The sequence below is a fragment of the Melanerpes formicivorus genome, unplaced genomic scaffold, assembly GCF_026170545.1.
Source record: "Melanerpes formicivorus ecotype bairdi unplaced genomic scaffold, bMelFor1.0.p_v2 SCAF_4, whole genome shotgun sequence".
NCBI classification, from domain to species: domain Eukaryota; kingdom Metazoa; phylum Chordata; class Aves; order Piciformes; family Picidae; genus Melanerpes; species Melanerpes formicivorus.
In genome coordinates, this window is record NW_027142356.1 from 12,027,464 (window position 1) to 12,049,342 (window position 21,879).

A 21,879-nucleotide genomic window follows, 5' to 3' on the forward strand; every position below is an offset into this window, starting at 1 on the left:
TTATGCCTTAGATGGCTAAGGGGTTTTTTTGTTTGTTGGTTTGGGGTTTGATTTGGTTGGTTGGGTTTTTTTGGGGCGAGGGGTGTTTGTTTGCTTTTTTTTGTTGGTGGTATTTATTTGTGAGGTTCATTTGTTTCATTAAGAAAAACCTTGAGTCCTGTGTCCAGTTCTGGGCCCCTCAGTTTAAGAAGGACATCGAGACACTTGAACGTGTCCAGAGAAGGGCAACTGCTGGTGAGAGGCCTTGAGCACAGCCCTGTGAGGAGAGACTGAGGGAGCTGGGATTGTTTAGCCTGGAGAAGAGGAGGTTCAGGGGAGACCTCATCGCTGTCTACAACTACCTGAAGGGAGGTTGTAGCCAGGAGGGGGTTGGTCTTTTCTCCCAGGCAACCAGCACCAGAACAAGAGGACACAGTCTCAAGCTGCACCAGAGGAAGTTTAGGCTCAAGGTGAGGAGAAAGTTCTTCACAGAGAGAGTTGTAAGACATTGGAATGTGCTGCCCAGGGAGGTGGTGGAGTCACCATCCCTGGAGGTGTTCAAGAGGAGACTGGACGTGGCACTTGGTGCCATGGTCTAGTCATGAGGTCTGTGGTGACAGGTTGGACTTGATGATATTTGAGGTATCTTCCAACCTTGGTGATACTGTGAAACGGACTTGCCATTCCACAAACAGCAATTTTCTCCCTCAGGTACAGCAAAAATGCAAATACATAGTTTCATCATATGCATCCCTAAATTTTAGTAAAAAACCAAAACAAAACACCCCCCCCAAAACTCTAACAAAACACAGTACCCACACCTGCTGTGAAATGAAGTTTAGACATGCAAATCAACTGCTTCTCCAAACCATGTGATTACAGTGTTTTCCTGGCTAGTGTATCCTGCAGCATAGCTCTATGGTAGCATTCCTGCTGCTCAACACTAATAAATACATGATGTTTTCTCCCATCTGCTGTCTCTGCCTTAAAGTAACACACTAAATAATTTTCTCTTTAGTGCTAAATTCCCTAAGATCAGTGACAATTACCTTAATTATCCTTATGCTAAGCTGAACTGCAGTATAATGACAAACATTATTCATCTTCCCTCAACAATAACAAGCATCAAATTTTCATCTTGCACTCATAACAGAAGAAACAGCTCCTGTAATTAAGATTTGAGGAATTTGTACAAAATACATATGGTAGACCTGTTGATAAGAACCCAAAAAGTCTGCTAATTCTTGTTGTGAGAAGCTGGAAATTTTAGTTCCTAACGTCTAACTTACTCTGATTCCTGCTACCAAAGGTCAGTGTACAAATACAACACTAACTGACCTGAACGTTGATGATGAAGCTGAAAATTAGCCCTCAGCTTGAGAGAGCTGCTGTGTAAGGCTGAGCCGGCAGGGCAGAGGGACACTAACAGGCAGGTGTATTCAGGCTCCATTTGCCAATCGGCAGTGTGATTGCCAAGCTTTCAGCATGCAGCAGCGGGAGATAGACCCTGCCTGCTCCGCGGTAGTTCAGCACACCCATGCTTACCTAGCTCACTAACAGCTGAAGGATTTCCTGTGGTAAACATCTCCACAGGATTACTTAAGAGGCCGATTCGTAAATCACTATTCCGTCAGAAAGCACACAGAACTAAAACAAAAGACAAAAACGGACGAGGTTCGGGTTACAAGTCAAGCCTAAGAGCACGAAGAACAGAGTAACGCGTGGCTGTGGGGCAGCTGTAACAGGGTCAGCACCCAAACCCAAGGCTCCCGTGGACACCCCTACAGGCCTGGGAGCTGCGTAACGGCAGCCGAGGGCCGCGGGTGTTGTTTCTACCGCGCCACAAAGCGGAGCCGAGGGGCGCGGCGCGGTTGGCGGCAAGCAGGCCCTGCAGCGGGCAGCCGAAGCAACGGCACAGAGGTGCCCCAAAGGCCGCAGGCAGGGCAGGTAGCGCCTAGCTCGGCATCACGCTGCCTCCCCTCAGGGCCAGGAGTTGGTTCGCCCAGCAAGACACAGCCTCAGGGGGCATGGGGGAACCAGTTACGGAGAAATCGGTCCCTGCCACTAACTTACCGGCTAAGCCCGCGCAGTGCCGCCAGCGGCGTTTGAACGACGGCACTCTGGGCGGGCTGCCCGCGCCGCCCCGCCCCACGCCGGGAGGAGCCAGAGGGAGTACGGCAAACGCACTCGGGAGACGTGCTCCATCTCTTCCTTCACGCTGAACCGAGCTGAGCCCAGCCGAGCGTAGTCTGAGCCTCGGGGACGGCAGGTCGGAGTGCAGTGCCGGTGGAGCGGGAAGGCGGCAGAGCCGGTGGGTGGAGGAGGCGTCGGCGTTGTCGTCGTTGTTGTCGTCGTCGTCGTCTGAGACTAACAAAGCGGTGGGGATGTGGGATAGGGCTGCTGGTGGGGGTAGGGCTGGCTGGTGGCTGCCAGCAGGCTGTTGAGTGTCCGACACTGCGGGGTCTCAGTCCGCTGGGGATGGCCGCCTTCGCCTCACCCGTAGGGAGCCGGATGATGAAACAGGAGCCTGCTTGCACCTGGAGCAGGAGGGAAGTTGCGGCTCGCCCGGAGCGGGCCCGGCTCGGAGCGCCGCTTTCCTGTTCGCCTGCCTGTCCAGTGGGCTGCCGGTGCAGCGAGTCCGGCGACAGGGTGCCTGGTTGTTGGGGCTGGCTCTCCCCGCTCCCCCGTCGCAGCGCCTTCGCTCCCGGTGGCGGCGGGAGGGGCCGGGCCCTGGGGCCGTCCCGGCGCTCGCCGCTTCGTCCGTGCCGGAGTTGGAGCGGAGCGAGGCTGAACTATGAAGTTGTCTTCGTTATCCAGAAACTTAAGGCAGCCGGTTTCCCAGTTTAAGACTGGTTTCGTGGATTAACTGCCTAAACAAAAGAAAAGTGGGGGGAGGGAGGAGGGAGAATGGGGAAAGCTCATCTTTAAAACTGCTCTGCAGAGCCTCTCCGAGAGGCTGTTAGCTGACTGGAAGCATAGGGCCTTTGGATCTGGAAGCAGCTGCATTTGGATCTACCAAATAAAGCTATGGATGGAACGGGTTAAACCTCATCAGGAAAGCGGCTGTGCGGTGACCCGGTTGTTAACTGAGTGTGCGACAGCTGCGACTTCATCCCAAGGGAGGGTCGCAGGGGCGGTGGTACGGACGCTCCTCTCTCTTGTACTAGCCCTGCCAGCGCAGGGGGAGGCCCTCTCAGACCCTCTGACTAGTTTTTTTTATAGCATGTAGAAGGCCCTGTCCAACGTGTGGTCGGTCTTTTTCCTGCTAGTACCCTCCAACTGGTTATAATGAGAAGTAGATAAAGAAAATATGTTACACTTGAAAACAAGGCATCTTCCCCTTAATAGCCTTATAAGACTTCTTAATACTTGCTGCAGTGGTGATGCAGCTAGTAGGTATAAGTCAACAAATAAGGAAGTGGCCCAACTACTCTCAGTATAAGTCCAGTCTTGTTGAATTTGCAGATTAATGCTGACGAACTAAAAGTCTGTCTGTCCTTTTATCATCAGAGTGCTGGCCCAGTGTCAGTGCTTTCCAAAAACTACATCCAGACCAGAGGTAATGAGAAGGGCTAGCACAGTATTGACATGCTTCCATCTATGTTAGTAATACTTAACAGGGGCTACACAGAAAATGCAACAGAGTATTTCAGATGTTTTTGATTTTCTTTCATATAGTCAACTTTCATATTTTCCTTATGTTACTGATTGACAGGTGTGAAGAAAAAGAGTTAACAGCCCAGATGCCAGATTAATTATATAATTACTGGTTATCATTATGTATTGTGAAATGGAAACTTTTTAATTTGCAAATCTGAATGAATATCACAGTGTGCCATGTATATATTTATAAAGTCCATGTCTGACTTTTTTTCTTGCAGTCATGTCTCCTTTTTCTAGTCTTTTAAGTTTTCAAATACTGATTTCTGGTTCGGACAGGTGGTTAGGCCACACCTCGAGCACTGTGTCCAGTTCTGGGCCCCTCAGTTTAGGAAGGATGTTGACTTGCTGGAACAAGTCCAGGGAAGGGCAACGAAGTTGGTGAGGGGCTTGGAACACAAGCCCTATGAGGAGAGACTGAGGGAGCTGGGGCTGCTTAGCCTGGAGAGGAGGAGACTCAGGGGTGACCTTATTGCTCTCTACAACTACCTGAAGGGGGGTTGTAAACAGGCAGAGGTTGGTCTCTTCTCCCAGGCAGCCAGCACCAGAACAAGAGGACACAGTCTCAGGCTGCGCCAGGGGAGGTTCAGGCTGGAGGTCAGGAGGAAGTTTTACACAGAGAGTGATTGCCCATTGGAATGGACTGCCCGGGGAGGTGGTGGAGTCGCCGTCACTGGAGGTGTTCAGGAGGAGACTTGACAGGGTGCTTGGTTACATGGGTTAGTTGATTAGGTGGTGTTGGGTGATAGGTTGGACGCGATGATCTTGAAGGTCTCTTCCAACCTGGTTTAATCTATTCTATTCTATTCTATTCTATTCCTACAGTCAGGACTTTGTGGCAGGTGACATCTACTGAACATGTCTTGTCTCCTGTGGTTTACATGTTTCAAAATACAGTTAGTAACTAGACACCAGTTATTTGCTTCCTTCCCTGGGAAGCTTTAGTATTATTTTTATCACTACATCATTTATTTCTCTTGTTGGTTCACAATTCAAATAGTGCTTTAAAAAGAAACCTGGTGGTTCTTATGGCAGTCATCTATGATGATGTGAATTTATTTTTGAGGTCAAGGCAAAATTAAGTAAAAGGCATGGATGGAACAGAAAATAATTGGTTTATGTATAATTTTCCTATCAAAATAAAAGCATTGGAACAACTGTATTTATGTAAGGCAACATACATTTGCACTTTTATTGCTATACATAGAGGCTTTGGTCATTTTTGGTAGCTTGCTGAGCCCAGTTTCAGACCTCTTTCAACCACTTTATTTTTTACTACATACTACCTGTGAAGATCTAAGTAGCATTATCATATATATGTGTGTGTGTATATGTCTCACTGGGTTTTAAAAAAACTTGCAGTTGGTGAGGAGTGTTTTTGGGAGGGGACTGGTAAAATACTGTAAAATAAACTTCCTAAAATCTACATAATATATTCTGCTAGCCTAAAAAAATGCTGTTGCTCATTTCACCTACTTGTTTAAGTTTCCTTACTGGGGAAAGCTCGTCTTACCTAAGCTTTCACAGAAAAGAAGGAGCAGAATAACAATTTTTAATCAGGAGAATGTGTTAAGGATTTAATTCATTCCCCCCATATCTAACAACTGCATGAGATCATCCTCTACAGGGACATGTGTATTCTGCTTGACAGAATATGACATCATTGCATTACCTAAACCAAGATGAGGCAATTCTTAGTAATCTGCTAGGATAAGCACCACCCTCCTGAGAGCATTGCTATTACCCTGTCTCCTTCTTTAGAGCAGAAAACATCTCCTGGTTCAAATGTGCATTTGAGTGCCTAGCAACCAAACGGATATCTCTTTGTGAGTATCTTTTGTTCTTTAGAGAAGTGCAGGTGATTTGGTGCATTAAGGTGCTCAGAAATTGATATATATTGAAGGTGAGTTACACATTCTATGCTGAAGAAAATGCATGTGTATTTTAAGTACTTAATGTTATATCTTTTATTCTTCACTCTCTAGCTTCTGTAGAAATTCTTAGACAAGCTACAGTTGCAATGCAGTAGAGTGCAGCTAGCTCCAACACATTAAGCAATTAAAACTGTTGGTGGTGAGCTAGGCTTGCAAAGGCTTTAGTATGAACTGTTTTTCTGAGACAGCTTTACAAAATGTGCTTTAGATTTCTCAGAAACAGAGTGTTGTAGTTCATTGTAATCAGAGGTTTTATCAGATTTCATTGGATCAAGGACACCAATTTTAGGGTTTGAAGGTTGCAAAAGGATATAAGCTTTAATTTAAGGTCACTTAAATGTTGAAGGTTTGCCGCATGCTTTAACATTTATGTTAGAGAAGCCTTCAGTGATCTCAGTGTATTAGGTCTCCAGTTAGCCTGCTTAAGTTTGCTGCTGTTTACCAGTGTTATTCCCACCAGCTTTCTAAAACCAGTCCCTAATGGGATGCAGCCATGTGTTTGAGCATGTCTGATGTAAATCCAAGGCATTCTAATGATCCACTTACTCTCCCTTACCTGTTGGCCAGAAAGTTGTTAGCTTTCCCTCTACTTCAGCTGAGTCTTTCTCTAAGTAGTTATCAGTAGCTGAGGCTGGCTCATGAGATAGACAGCAGGTGACCACAGTGTATATAGGCATGTGTTTATTGGTTTACTCTTGCTGGTGCAGTACCTGCACACTGGTGCTGTAGACTTCACAGTGCCAGACAGTTGGGGTAAACGCCTGGATTTAGGGCAGGGGTTGAATCCCTGCTGACAGGGCCACACTGCTTTCAGTACACCTCTTGTCTGCTTTCAATAATGCAGTTGGTACCTGATGCTGTGCTCTTTGATGTGGTGTGATACTTCATACTGTTGGCAGACAAAGAACAAGCAAGGTAGGAAGTTAATATATTCCCTGTCTCTCCAGGGACAGGGGATTAATCTCAGCCATGGTAATGGATTTGGACGAGCACATACTGCTTCTCCAGAAGAAAACAGCAGCAGTTGCAACACAATTGTGGGTCAATCTGTTTGGATGTTTCCTACAAAATAAAGATTTGTTCAAAAGTGTCAGGGTGAGAGCCCAGGAAAGCTTGGAACCATGGTTGAAAAAGGCATAGAAATTCCTGGTTCTACTGGTTCATGAGTACACATGGAGTAATTGTGAGGGAGATTTATTGCTTTTAAGTAGATTTCTGGCTTGGTATCAATCATAATGTCTTTTCCTGTGTTCTTGTAAAGGTAAACAAACACACAGCATGGAGTTAATTTCATAAACTATTTAAATGTACATTGTTGTGGTTCCATGTCAGCTATATTACAGTTGCCTTTATGTGCACCAATTAGGATTGGGTGCGGTGATGTTTCATTTGCAACAGGATGCAGAGAAATAATTCATTTCTCAAAATACTATGACCCAAATCTGATCTTTTCTGTTAGTCTTTGCACATACCTGATAACTTGTATTGCTTGGGTTTGGATCTCAATTTTTGTCCTGCTGAGATGAAAGGATCCATATGTGACACTCTTCATAATACTAAAATGCATGTAGGGACATTACAGTATTTAAAAGAGAATAATTTTCAATGTGTTTGTCTCTTGTCCTACTTTTTGTAGGCATTCTTTGGTGATTTGGTCACAGTGATCTGCAGACTGGTTTTCCCATAGTTGTTTCAGAACACAGTAATTTAGAGGGATATTTCACACTCTTTCAAATATAAGACATGTAGGGATTACTCAGCTCCTAAGCTGAAGTTATTTGATATGAATATCCCCTTCCAACATTCCCATAGTTCTAAAAAATTGCCCTTTCTATGCGTAAGGCTTTAAGGAAACCTAACAAAAGTAAGCAATCTGAAGGTATTATTTCACATGGAAAACTAACTGCTGTGTATTTCTGTTTTCCTCTGTTTTAAAGCTGATAATTGAGACCCATAATGGCAGATACAGGAGATGGACCACATGTGGAGGAAGATCTGACAGATGCAAAATCTATTTCTAGTTCCAAAGGGTAAGTGAGGTACTTCTGGTTTAAGACTTGAGGAATCTTGTGCTGTAACACAAGGTGAGAGCCATAAAAGAAATGATGAAGTAAAGGAAGAATTTCTTCAGTGGCAAATTATAAACAACTATTACAGTTGTTGTACTGCCTTTGAAAATACACAGCCTGTGACAGAACAGGCCATGCTTATATACAAGGAACTGAAAAGCAGAACACTTGGCTTAACAGTATTTTTGAGTGGCTAGCTAAGACTTCTGTCTCACGCTGGGCTAAATATTCAGTCCTTTCCTTGAACTGCTTCTAGAGCTCACCTCAACCTGTGGCAGATAGTTCTGCTGCTTGTGTTACCTGCTGTAGGGTTTTAAGTGCAGCAGAAGTACAAGTGCAAGGGGAACTTAGAGGAGTGGAAACAAGGAAGCACAGGCCTGTTCTGGTGACAGCTAGTCATTACACTGACAGATCCAACCTGATCTCCTTCTATGATCAGGTGACCTGTCTGGTGGATGTGGGGAGGCCTGTGGATGTGGTCTACCTGGACTTCAGCAAGGCCTTTGACACCGTCCCCCATAGCAAACTGCTGGCTAAGCTGTCAGCTTGTGGCTTGGACCACTACACTTTGTGCTGGGTTAGGAACTGGCTGGAGGGCCGAGCCCAGAGAGTGGTGGTGAATGGTGCCACATCCAGCTGGCAGCCAGTCACTAGTGGTGTCCCCCAGGGATCAGTGCTGGGCCCCATCCTATTTAACATCTTCATTGATGATCTGGATGAGGGGGTTGAGTCAGTCATCAGCAAGTTTGCAGATGACACCAAGTTAGGGGCAGATGTTAGTCAGTTAGAGGGTAGAAAGGCTCTGCAGAGGGACCTTGACCGACTGGACAGATGGGCAGAGTCCAATGGGATGGCATTCAACAAGTCCAAGTGCCGAGTGCTGCACTTTGGCTATGGCAATCCCATGCAGAGCTACAGGCTGGGGTCGGAGTGGCTGGAGAGCTCCCAAACAGAGAGGGACCTGGGGGTGCTGATTGACAGCCGCCTGAATATGAGCCAGCAGTGTGCCCAGGTGGCCAAGAGGGCCAATGGCATCCTGGCCTGCATTAGGAATGGTGTGGCCAGCAGGAGCAAGGAGGTCATTGTGCCCCTGGACTCTGCATTGCTTATGCCACACCTTGAGTACTGTGTCCAGTTCTGGGCCCCTCAGTTTAAGAAGGACATTGAGACACTTGAGCGTGTCCAGAGAAGGGCAGCAAGGCTGGTGAGAGGCCTTGAACACAAGCCCTATGAGGAGAGGCTGAGGGAGCTGGGATTGTTTAGTCTGGAGAAGAGGAGGCTCAGGGGTGACCTCATTGCTGTCTACAACTACCTGAAAGGTGGTTGTGGCCAGGAAGGGGTTGGTCTCTTCTCTCTAGCAACCAGCACCAGAACAAGAGGACACAGTCTCAAACTGCACCAGGGGAGGTTTAGACTCGAGGTGAGGAGGAAGTTCTTCACCGAGCGAGTCGTTCATCATTGGAACGGGTTGCCCAGGGAGGTGGTTGAGTTGTTGTCCCTGGAGGTGTTCAAAAGGAGATTGGACGTGGCACTTGGTGCCATGGTCTAGTCATGGGGTCTGTGTTGATAGGTTGGACTCAATGATCCTCGAGGTCTCTTCCAACCTTAGTTATACTGTGATACTGAGTGCTGTCATCAGATTGTCTCTTGTAACTTAATTCATTTCTAAAGTAATTCTTTTAGTATTTCAATTAAAATTAGATAGAAGAGCATTTCAAACTTTATATTTGTAGAATACATGATAGCAGCTTCCTATCTTGTAACCGTTTTCCAGTCTGCTTTGATGTGAAAACTGACTTCAGCATACGTGGACTGAGTAAAATTGACAGGCACTGCAGAGTTACGAGTGGTGGTGTGGTTGGTGTATGCATTAAGGCAGAAATACAGCCACATATGGAGTCTTGGTCCTTCTAGATTTTGAGTGTTTACTTGTGAATATTCAATGGTTGTATGACTTCTGACTAGAATTTATAATAGACTGACAATCTCAGAGACCTGGTCTTGCTTCCAGATACAAAACTTTCAAGAGATGGTAGTTAAAAACCCCACTGATTTGTTACTGATGAAGTAACTCATTTCCTTAAACTAATTTTTCATATTCTCCTCTGAAGAGGTGTTGTTTTAGACATAGTTCTTCCTTGGTTTGTTAAATTTTAAGCTTGTTAAGAGCTGCACAAAAGATTACTACAAATACAAATGACTCCACTTTTCCCATTTTTTTTTTAATTATTTTGTGTATGTGCATATTTTGCCCAATTTGAAACAGAGGTTTTATGAGGCTGCTTAACTATACAGAGCGATTTTATTTGTTTTAATGTCTGGGCAAGTACAGTCTTCGCTAGTCTTAAGTCAGATCTACCAACTGACTTCACAGATATAACTTAGAATCATGTAAATTAACCTTGGTTTGTTGTTATTTTGAAACTAGAGAAGAGAGATCAGGAATTAACACCTAAAGTTTGTCTTAATTTCTGTACAGAAAGAACCTACCTGCTAGCAAGTCTGTGGACTCTGACATTCTGCAAGACAGCAGATACAGAATGGATTATCCAGAGATGGGGGAATGTGTGATAATAAACAATAAGAACTTCCACAGACATACTGGTACAACTTCCAATGTTTAAATTTTTGTTTCTTTAGATGACTTAGTGGCCTGTATTATTGCTCTGGATCAAATATGCAGGTGAAATTTTACTGCAATCTAAAATTAGGTTGTTTGAATGAGATTCATTTCAGTGTAATTCTTTTAGATATAGCTAGAGGCAACATACTGGCATATAGCAGCAATGGGGAGATTAACTGATAGGCAGTACAAGTCTGTCTTACCATTTAGTCATGATTTCTGTCATGGAAATGACATTCTTTTGTATGTCATGTTTTCATATCTACCTAAATACAGAAAGGAATAGATAAACTTACCCTGTAGGTGCAGAGAGCAGGAGGTGGTGTACATGTATAGCAGTGCAATTGTTTTTTTGTTAGAATGGGTCCAGATAATATTCCATGTTGGCACAGGTATAAGTGAGAAAAGAATTTGGCTCAGACCATGCCGTCTGTATCGAGTAAAACACAATACATTTCTCTTGTGTACAGGGATGTCACCCCGTTCAGGTACGGATGTGGATGCTGCACGCGTCAGAGGCGTTTTTAGGACGCTGGGTTATAAGATAAAGATCAACAATGATCTTTCGTGTGAGGACATTTTTAATCTGTTGCAAAATGGTAAGTAATAGTATGTTCAGTGTGTGTATTAAATCAACCACTGTTGCCAAATACATCTCTTCTTCCATGGTTATTTTAGATATGTTATACCTACTAGTAATGTGTTACTGAGGTTGACATATACATCATAGCTTCCATGTTTATTCATCTTTGCTCTCTCCATCTTTTGTGCCATGACTGTCTTCATATCCTTTCTTGTCTTTTAAAGAAGGCTGGAAAAAAGGATGAAACTTTAAGTGCAGATTGATTTATATTCTGGCTCTGGAATCACTGAAGCTCTGTGAGTTGGAAAAAAACTCTGCTTAACTGGGTAGAGGGATTCTGTGCTGTATGCTTGGTGGTATGGCCCAGGAGGTTTTCTGATGCAGAAGGGTTTCTAATTGAGGGACCAGAAGTGCAAGTGTGTAGAATGAATTACTCTTTTAGAGAAACAACTCATGTTTACTTGACTTGTGAAATTAAACACCCTTCTGTCAAGTGAGAGCTTTATACTACTGTTTGTGTTCTTCCTGCTTTGTTTGTACTCAGCTACATCTAGACCAGTAAATTACATGGTGCCTGGAGGTATCTATAGCCCTGTAGCAGTCTGTTCTAAGAAACTGTTGGAAGGTTCCCTGGCATGACTGTGGCTTGTGCCCATTAGTGTGCTCCCAGGCTGTGCCAGGTTACAGTTCAACAGTAAAAGTATGCCAGGGACTATTCCCAACAGACAGCCTGCAGTAATCCTGTTTGGTTTTTTTTCAAGTGCACGTGCTACCATAGATGTAGGTTGTTTATTGCCAGTTAATGTTTATACCAGAGAATGTGCACAGGCATAGTGAATTTATTCGTAGAATTGCAGCCTGTCTCTTCACCATAGCTGAAAGTCAAAAGGCCTGTGGCATTTTTGCATCCCTTCTTTGTTGGGACATATTGTGGCTGGACTTACAGTAGGTAATCTTTGAATTGTAACCAGCTTTCTTGGGCCCCTCTCCCTTCCAGGGCTTTATCCCATGGTACTCTCCCTTGCAGATCTCTGAAGAGACCAAAGTCTGATCTTTTGAAGTCTAGGGTAGAGAGCTTGTTGTCCACCCTCCTTGTTGCCTTAAAGATCCATAACTCTAGCATTTTGTAGTCACAGGAAGGTCTTTAAGTACCAAATTCAGAGGCTTGAACAATCTTTCTAGATGTTGCTACAGGATAGGAGTGAGAGAAAGGGGTAATGCTAGTATCTAGGTCCCTGCAGCAGCAAGGACTTTAATGCTGCATTCAGTTTCCAATAATCTGAGATTCTGTGATTTTGTGAATCCAAGCAGTTGAAGTGTCTCTGATTGGAAAGAGAGGTAAGACTTCCCCATCTGTTCCCAAAACTCAGAACTCCTCATCGGTCTAATCGCAGATCACAAGACTGTTGACCATTACTGCCTGAGTGAGGTGTATCTTTGAGCTGCTGTGGGAACATGGTATTCTTTGCCTAGTTCTGTGACCATGTCTTAGAATGGGTAGGGTTGGCCTTCAATTTGGGATTTTCTGTGTCCAGCCTCCTGAAGTAAACTAGTTGGAAATTTCTAAACATGGGAATTAGTTCTTAAAGACTTTTGTGACATAAGAAGCATCAAATGTTCAAAGCGTTTAGGGAACAAAAAAAGTTAACTATCTTTTTTCTTCTTCTTTCAAGTTTCTGAAGAAGATCACAGCAAGCGAAGCAGTTTTGTTTGTGTGTTGCTAAGCCATGGTGATGAAGGATTAATCTATGGTACTGATGGCCCTCTGGAACTGAAAGCACTCACAAGCCTTTTCAGAGGTGACAGGTGCAAAAGTTTGGCAGGAAAACCCAAGCTCTTTTTCATTCAGGTAAGCAGTGATCATCAAATCAGATGGATACTTGTAAAAAAAACCTCATGTTGTTTTAATTAATTAGTAGTGCAAAAAAGTTAATTACTTCTGAAGTCTATTTAAATGGAATTAGTTTCAGAATAAGATGCTCCTCAGGTCTAAAAGAGACACAGTCTGCCCTATTAGCTAGGCAGTATTTGAAACAGCTGGGATTGCATTACCTTAATTCTATGGATTACTTAAAATCTTTCTACACACTAGCCAATATTTTCAGTGAGTTTCTGAAGGCACTTTTGAATTAACATCTATTTTAACCAAACTGTAGTTGATTTAAACAAATGCTAGTTACTTTCTTAGTCTATCTAATGGAAATGTGAGCATATAAATTTGTGTTATTTTCCCTTTTTTTTTTAAACCAGGCTATACTAGTCTTAAAAAAAAAATCAGTATTGTGATCACAGTCACTGCATCTTTGGTGGTGGTGGTTTTGTGTGTGTGTGTTTGAAAATTGTTTTCCATTCTTCCTTCCACCAAACAGGCTTGTAGAGGGACAGAATTAGATTCTGGGATTGAGGCAGACAGTGCATCAGAAGAAACAGTGTGTCAGAAAATACCTGTAGAAGCAGACTTCCTGTATGCATATTCTACAGCTCCAGGTGAGAGACCTGCAAAGACAGCTTTGTTACTGAAATTTTCACAGTATCACCAAGGTTGGAAGAGACCTCAAGGATCATCAAGTCCAAAACTGCCTAAACTGGTACAGCCCTCTGACTACTACCCCTTACTAGTTATGCAGTTAGGGAATGATGATGTTGCAACCAGAACTCCCAGGGCTATCAAAGATGACTTCAGGGCCCTGGGAGACCTGGTTGAGGGGTCAGGGGCACAAATAATTTTTTCATCAATACCTTTAACTGCAGGAGGGAATACAGTAAGGAACAGGTCAGCAGCTATAGTTAACAAGTGGCTTAGAGGCTGGTGCAGTCAAAAGAATTTTGGGTTTTTTGATATTGGGAAACTTTCCACTGCACCAGGCCAGCTGGCAACAGATAGAGTACATCTGTCCCAGAGAAGGGGAAAGATCACTGTATATGAGAACGGACTGTCCCCCAAAGATAAAAAAATCCTGGGTAGGGAATTGGCGGGTCTCATAGACAGGGCTTTAAACTAGTTTCGAAGGGGGAAGGGGCTGAAGAGAGTCCTCTCAGACAAGAGTCTGGGGGCGACAAGCTAGAGTTGGAGGTGAAACCAGCAGCCCAGCTGAAGTGCATGTACACTAATGCACGAAGCATGGGTAACAAACAGGAGGAGCTGGAAGCCTTGATGCAGCAGGAAAATTATGATATAGTTGCCATCACAGAGACGTGGTGGGACGACTCACACGACTGGAGCGCTGCAATTGACGGTTACAAGCTCTTCAGGAGAGACAGGCGAGGAAGAAGGGGTGGAGGGGTGGCCCTGTACATCAGAAAGACACTAGATGCCATTGAGATGGAGATTAGGGATGCTCGGGTTGAATGCTTGTGGATAAGAATTAGAGGGAAGACCAGCAGGGCAGACACCCTGGTTGGAGTCTGTTATAGACCACCCAACCAGGAGGAAGATGTTGACGAAGCATTCTATAGGCAGCTTAGGGCTGTCTCAAGATCTCCGGACCTTGTTCTCATGGGCGACTTCAACCTGCCTGACATCTGCTGGGAACTCAACACGGCAGAGAGGAGACAGTCTAGAAGGTTTTTAGATTGCATGGAGGACAGCTTCTTATCCCAGGTGCTGCGAGAGCCTACCAGGGGCAAGGCTATGCTTGACCTCCTCTTCACCAACAGGGAAGGACTGGTGGGTGATGTGGTGGTTGGAGGGTGTTTGGGGTCCAGTGACCACGAGATAATTGAATTCTCGGTTTTTGGTCAAGCCAAGAGGGGCGGCAAGAAGACCTCCACTCTGGACTTCCGGAGGGCAGACTTTGGGTTACTCAAGGAACTAATTCAGAGGGTTCCTTGGGATAAAGTCCTTAAAAACAAAGGGGTCCAGGAGAGCTGGACCTACTTCAATGAAGAATTGTTGAAGGCTCAGGGACAGGCTGTGCCAATGTGCCAGAAGATGAGCCGCCGGGGCAGACGGCCAGCCTGGATGGTTCATGAACTTTTAATGGAACTGAGGGAAAAAAAGAGGGTGTATCACCTTTGGAAGCGAGGGGAGGCAACCCACAGAATGTTTAAGGATGTTGCTAGGTCTTGTAGGAAGAGAATTAGGGAGGCAAAAGCACACTTGGAACTTAAACTGGCCTCTACTGTGAAGGACAACAAAAAGTCCTTCTATAAATACATTAATAGTAAGAGGAAGGGGAAGGAAAACCTCCACTCCTTGGTGGATACGGAGGGGAACATTGTAACCAAGGATAAGGAAAAGGCAGAGATACTTAACACCTTCTTTGCCTCAATTTTTACTAGAAGGGCAGAACGTCTTCCTGACAGCTGGTCTGCAGAGCTAGCAGAAGGAGCCAGGGAGCTGCACAGTTTCCCTATGTTCCATGAGGCGGTAGTTGGAACTCTCCTTAGCAGCTTGGATCCCCACAAGTCCATGGGACCAGATGGGATTCATCCTAGGGTGCTGAGAGAGCTGGCAGATGAGCTGGCCAAGCCACTCTCCATAATTTTCCAGCAGTCCTGGCTCACTGGCGAGGTCCCAGAGGACTGGAAGCTGGCCAACGTTGTGCCCATCCATAAGAAGGGCCGGTTGGATGAGCCAGGGAATTACAGGCCTGTCAGCCTGACCTCAGTGCCAGGCAAGATCATGGAACAGGTCATCCTGAGTTCAATAACACAACACTTACAGGATGGCCAAGGGATCAGGCCTAGCCAGCATGGATTTAGGAAGGGCAGGTCCTGCCTGACCAACCTGATCTCCTTCTATGATCAGGTGACCCGCCTGGTGGATGTGGGGAGGCCTGTTGATGTAGTCTACCTGGACCTCAGCAAGGCCTTTGACACCGTCCCCCATAGCAAACTGCTGGCCAAGCTGTCAGCCCATGGCTTGGACGGGAGCACACTGCGATGGGTTAGGAACTAGCTGGAGGGCCGAGCCCAGAGAGTGGTGGTGAATGGTGCCACATCCAGCTGGCAACCAGTCACTAGTGGTGTGCCCCAAGGATCAGTGCTGGGCCCTGTGCTCTTTAACATCTTTATTGATGATCTGGATGAGGGCATTGAGTCCATCATCAGTAAATTTGCTGACGACACCAAGCTGGGGGCAAGAGTTGATCTGCTGGAGGGTAGAGAGGCTCTGCAGAGAGACCTGGACAGGCTGGACAGATGGGCAGAATCCAACGGCATGAGATTTAACACATCCAAATGCCGGGTTCTGCACATTGGCCACAACAACCCCATGCAGTGCTACAGGCTGGGGTCAGAGTGGCTAGAGAGCAGCCAGGCAGAGAGGGATCTGGGGGTGCTGGTTGATGGTAGGCTTAACATGAGCCTGCAGTGTGCCCAGGCAGCCAAGAGGGCCAATGGCATCCTGGCCTGCATCAAGAACAGTGTGGCCAGCAGGAGCAGGGAGGTCATTCTGCCCCTGTACACTGCACTGGTTAGGCCACACCTCGAGTACTGTGTCCAGTTCTGGGCCCCTCAGTTTAGGAAGGATGTTGACTTGCTGGAACGAGTCCAGAGAAGAGCAACAAAGTTGGTGAGGGGTTTGGAACACAAGCCCTATGAGGAGAGGCTGAGGGAGCTGGGGCTGCTTAGCCTGGAGAAGAGGAGACTTAGGGGTGACCTTAGCACTCTCTACAACTACCTGAAGGGAGGTTGTAGACAGGCTGATGATGGTCTCTTCTCCCAGGCACCCAGTACCAGAACAAGAGGACACAGTCTCAAGCTGCGCCAGGGGAGGTTCAGGTTGGATGTTAGGAAGAAGTTCTATACAGAAAGAGTGATTGCGCTATGGAACGGGTTGCCCGGGGAGGTGGTGGAGTCGCTGTCATTGAAGGTGTTCAGAAGGAGACTTGACGGGGTGCTTGGTGCCATGGGTTAGTTGTTTGGGTGGGTTGGATTGGTTGATGGGTTGGACACGATGATCTTGAAGGTCTCTTCCAACCTGGTTTGGTTTATTCTAATAAAGGTTTATTCTAACCTGTCACCACAGACCCATGACTAGACCATGGCACCAAGTGCCATGTCCAATCCCCTCTTGAACACCTCGAGGGATGGTGACTCCACCACCTCCCCGGGCAGCACATTCCAATGACGAACGACTCTCTCTGAGAAGAACTTTCTCCTCACCTCAAGCCTAAACTTCCCCTGGCACAGCTTGAGGCTGTGTCCCCTTGTTCTGGTGCTGGTTGCCTGGGAGAAGAGACCAACCCCTTCCCGGCCACAACCACTATTCAGGTAGTTGTGGAGGGCAATGAGGTCACCCCTGAGCCTCCTCTTCTCCAGGCTAAACAATCCCAGCTCCCTCAGCCTCTCCTCAATTGTATCTATATACATCATATTGAATTGGTATTGTCAATGACAAAAGCAGTTGTATCCAGTCAGTGAGTGACTTCTTCATTCTCTTTCGTGGAAATAAGAATTTTCTTCCCTCAGTCATTTTTTTTTTTCCTCCCCTGATTTGATTTCTTTGAGGCAATTGCTCTGCTCAGTTCCCACAAAAGGATCCCACCCAACCAAAAATAAAGCCAGAATATGCATCCTTGTCACTAGCACAACCTCAAATGTTCATCTACTCTAAATTCAGTTGGTCTCAGTTGTGCAAATAATTTACAGCAGGATGTAAAAGGTATTAACAACTCTGAGAGAACAAAACAGTCAGGTGTCTGTAGATGCACACACAGAAGTGGGTGATAGGCAAATAATATGCTGAAGTTTATCAGCTTTATTGTGTCCTTTAACAAAATTGGTAGTGGCAGAGTTCTTAATGTTTTCAGTTAGCAGAAATAAGTTCAAGTCTTTAATTCATGCACCTAGTTCTGAAGATAGAATAGAATAGAATTAACCAGATTGGAAAAGACCTTTGAGATCATCGAGTCCAACCTATCATCCAGCACATCTAATCAACTAAACCATGGCATCAAGCACCCCATCAAGTCTCTTCCTAAACACCTCCAGTGATGGTGACTCCACCACCTCCCTGGGCAGCCCATTCCAATGGCCAATCACTCTTTCTATAAAGAGCTTCTTCCTAACATCCAGCCTAAAGTTGAGACTGTCTTCTTGTTCTTGTGCTGGTTGCCTGACACTGAAATCCATTTTGCATCTTGGCTCCACTTGTACTGTCACCTCCCTGTACTACTCTGTAAAGGAGTAGTAAGTGATTAATGGCTAAGGCTGTTGCAGCAGAAGATAGTTTTCCTGCCTTTTAGTGTTCTACCTACTTAACTTTTCTTAGTGTAGAAAAGATGAGAGGAGTAGAAAAATCTTTGAGTTGAAATTTGGGGAGATGATAAAAATTCTAAATTTCATTGGTTAATGGTTTTGACTTTTTATTTTAGAACATTATTTACTATTGAAAACAATGCATTGCTCTCCTAATCGATATCCTGTCCTTTATCAGAGGCTGCTACATCTGATCAATTCGACATTTTTCTCTTCCATAGGTTATTACTCCTGGAGGAATTCAGCTGAGGGCTCCTGGTTTATTCAGTCACTCTGTAAGATGCTGGAGAAACACGCAAGGGAGCTTGAACTCATGCAGATTTTAACTCGTGTGAATCGCAGAGTGGCAGAGTACGAGTCCTGCTCAACTCGGCAGGATTTTAATGCAAAGAAACAGATTCCATGCATTGTCTCAATGCTCACCAAAGAATTTTACTTCCCTTCATAACAAATTTCACCTTGTAATTTTTAAGTTTGTGTTTTCATCTGTAATTTATATTCTGAATTTCTGTTTGCTACTTTGTAATGTGATGAACTGACTTGAAGAATATGTTCCTTATTAGAAGCAAAACACAATATGACTGTTAGACATGCAAACCTGAGTAGCTTAAGCACAGGCAGATTTGGAAGTAGTGCTCTGAGTATCTTGAAAAATTAGGCAGAGGAGAATGAAGAAAGATGAGAATTTATCAGATTCATTTGGTGCTACATTTCACTTTGCTGAAGAGGCCAAGCAGAGAAACTGTCAGTAGTTTGGCTTAATATTTTTTCCCAACAGGGAAAAGATCTACAATGCAATACATTTACTAATGATGATACAATAGTAGTGTTGTCATAGATTTCTTCTTTACTCAAAGTTTAGGTTATGAACTAACCTAAACTGTTTTTATAACTTAGGGCATAAACTGGGAAACAACCATTTCATCTTTTGCATGGAGTTGGGAAGCACATTTAGAATGTAGTCAGTTTTTTCCTGATTGCTTTTTAATGTTTTGTATGGAGCATGAGGTAAAGAAATTATATCAACATGGCAGCTGTTTCAAAATGCATTTTATATTCTCACCTTGAAACTGAGTGACTAAGGGACCAGTCTTCCAAAATTTCTCATTCTGCTGCTTCCCAAGGGAGAGCTGTTAGGGCACATTTTGGGCTACAAAATTGGTGCAAAAGGAAGTCTACATTCTGAATAGCTTCCATTCCTCTTTTGGCTATAAATAGTTTCCTTTGTGCTATGTATGTCCCACACTTAATCTGTGTGTGGAAACCTAGATTTGTGGTACTGGAGAAACTTCTTAACTCTAATATCAGTTTGAGCTAATTACAAGACTTTAGCAGAAATGATGTTAACAATAAATTTGTACTTCAAATTTTGTAGAAAGGGCTTTTACAAAATGATAAAGTGGTTTTGTTGGTGTTTCAGCTTGTGGCAGCATTTTAAATGAGTGGAGGACAAGGGTAAATTACCATTGGGGGCTTGCAAAACGAGATTTAAAGCTGTCTCAGTTGTGTAGCATAAACAGTGTTAGCAAATGGATTTTCACTTTCAGAGGCATTTGAGGTGTGTGTTGTTTGTTTGTTTTTATAAACTTGAATTAAATACTGTTTCCTAAATTGTATCATGCTTTTCTGTGTGTGTTACATGCTTAGGATCTGATACCACTTGCAAATTAGTCTTAACTATGTCACTTTTTCTCAGTATTCTGCTTTCCTGTTTCTTCCCCATCTGCCTTACCACCCAAAGTTGAAATGAAGTTGCTTTAGAGCACTTCATACTGTACAACCAGGTAAGAAAAGTTCTGTTTGAGACCTGGAAAATGCAGATTCAACAGACAATTTTAAACAATGGAGATGACTACTTTGGTCACTGCCTTCTAAATAGGAGGAATTGTCTCTGCTGTAGAAATGTTTCGTGAATGTGTCTATTTCAACTGAAACTTAAGCTCCAGGCTGGTTTAGTTCCCTCAGTTCTGTTTAAAAACTAAATAGGGCTGTTAAACATACCTAAAAATAAAATTTACTAAACATTTACTAAATATGTATATTTCTTCATGTAGGACCTCAATTACAGCAAACAGCTTCACAGGGAGAGCCAGGACTTCTGTTAATCTTCCTCAAAGTCACTGGAAACAGCAATTCTCTCTGAATTCTTAGTCATTTTGTTGGGAAAAAGTCCTGTCACCGAGTTTGCTCTTCCCTTAGATACAATATATTCTGGTCTTGATCCTTCTTGGTCCTTTAAAGGAAAACTGATTTTATAATTTCCCCAATAGTCTTTAAAATAGAGCAAACCTAAAACAGTTACAATGAGTATGTAGTCATTCAGGAAGGTGTAGAGGCAGGGCCTAGGAAAAGAGGTGATATTTCTGTCAGTGCTTTCCATTTGGAATACCAACTGCATCCTACTCTCAAGGCAGTAAATTCTTTCACAGTGCTGGAAAGGCTTCTGGGTATTTGTAGCTGTGGGCTGGTGTTCTTGTCAGTAGGACTTGTGGGTAAAGATAGAGACTGTTGGGGAAGGGAGTGGGGGAGTTGAGAATACTCTTGAATGCTCACGCATTTTGGCAAGGAGGTCTGACTGGACCTGGTGAGCCAAGGTCAGGGTAATTGGGAAAATCTGATCTAGTCTAAAGGTAGAATTTGGGGAATAGGCAGTTCCCATTAAAGTGGAAAGGCTGTAATGGAGTAAGCACTTAGGGAAGACATGGGGAAAATAGGACAATGATTATCTGTAGGCTAATGCTCAGTGAGGACCACACAGAAATAGGCCATAGTATAGAGGCCAAATTATCAGTTAATCATTGCTGTTGGTTTTGTCTGGATAAATAAAGATGAAGGTGGGGTTGTACCATGGTAGTAAGAAAGAAGCTGGAGAGAAAGGAGGAAAGATCCGGTGATTTATGCTAAAATCTTGGGAGAAAGCACACGGTGGTTTTACAACAGGCTCCATGGGTAAAGAGGCAGTTGAACTATTATCTTTTTGTTGGATTTTGTGATAAAAACTTGTCTTTACACCCACAGAGGAACACAAAAAGACAAGGGCTGAAGGGGAAGCCTCAATATTACCCTGCCCTGCAGGGCTACTCCACAAGCCCAGATGTGCACAGGAGTACAAGTACAGAGGAACACAAATTAAGGACTTAGAAGCAGGAACACTCTGTGTGGGATCCTCCCAGGGCTCTCCCAGGAGAATCTCAGCCCCATGATCCAGATGTGAAATGTATCACAGTGAGTCAATGCAGGAGCACCTTTTATATGATGGTGAGACACATCATGGATGCAGGGAAAGCATTTTAGGATTTATGATGGGATGTTTAGGGAAGGAATCAGAGACAGGGGAAGGGATGGATTTAGGTGATTTGGGAAGGAACAACCGGGGAAAATAGAGCTGTAAGGCAATAACAAGAGCTGGTCACATGTGAATAATTTGCTGGGCAGTGCATTCAGCTGGCCATGTAACTTACTCAAAATATGAATTCGGGGTTTTTCAGCCTGGTGAAAGCTCCAGGGAGACTTTATTGCTGCCCATCAATACTTAGAGGGGGCCTGTAAGAATGATAGGGACAGCAGGGTGTGTTGTGATAAGACAAAAGCTAATGGTTTTAAACTGAAGAGGGAAGATTAAGTCTGTATTTAAGGAAGAGATTTTTATTGCCTTTTTTTTTTTTTTTTTTAATACAGAGTGATGAAACACTGTTAGGAGGTTGCCCAGAGGGGTGGTAGAACCTCCATCCCTGGAAGCACCTCAGGTTTGGTTGGATGGGGCTTTGAGCAACCCAGTCTAGTTGAAGGTGTCTCTGCTAGTGCAGGGGGATTGGACTAGATAACCCC

General features: G+C 44.4%; 2 protein-coding genes across 2 annotated transcripts in view; one reads left to right on the top strand and one right to left on the bottom strand.

Moving 5' to 3' along the window:
* Positions 1–2,209, bottom strand: part of PRIMPOL (primase and DNA directed polymerase) — a 21,701-nt gene extending 19,492 nt beyond the window's left edge. Inside the window, exon 1 of the mRNA XM_068136973.1 lies at positions 2,053–2,209. The gene's annotated coding sequence lies outside the window, so the exon portion shown is untranslated. The remainder of the gene's footprint in view (positions 1–2,052) is intronic.
* On the top strand, positions 2,150–19,667 carry CASP3 (caspase 3). The gene is made up of 7 exons (XM_068136978.1): positions 2,150–2,290; positions 7,511–7,603; positions 10,122–10,246; positions 10,736–10,864; positions 12,522–12,697; positions 13,218–13,335; positions 18,273–19,667. Exons 2-7 carry the CDS (start codon positions 7,530–7,532, stop codon positions 18,497–18,499), a joined length of 849 nt encoding a protein of 282 aa, XP_067993079.1. The 5' UTR covers positions 2,150–2,290; positions 7,511–7,529; the 3' UTR covers positions 18,500–19,667.
* The last annotated feature ends 2,212 nt before the right edge of the window (positions 19,668–21,879 follow it).

Bases quoted from the DNA above. Each gene is read 5' to 3' on its own strand.
- CASP3 (XM_068136978.1), top strand. From the start codon at position 7,530: ATGGCAGATACAGGAGATGGACCACATGTGGAGGAAGATCTGACAGAT. The intron at 7,604-10,121 runs GTAAGTGAGGTA...ATTTCTGTACAG, and splicing joins TCTATTTCTAGTTCCAAAGG to AAAGAACCTACCTGCTAGCA. The intron at 13,336-18,272 runs GTGAGAGACCTG...TCTCTTCCATAG, and splicing joins TGCATATTCTACAGCTCCAG to GTTATTACTCCTGGAGGAAT.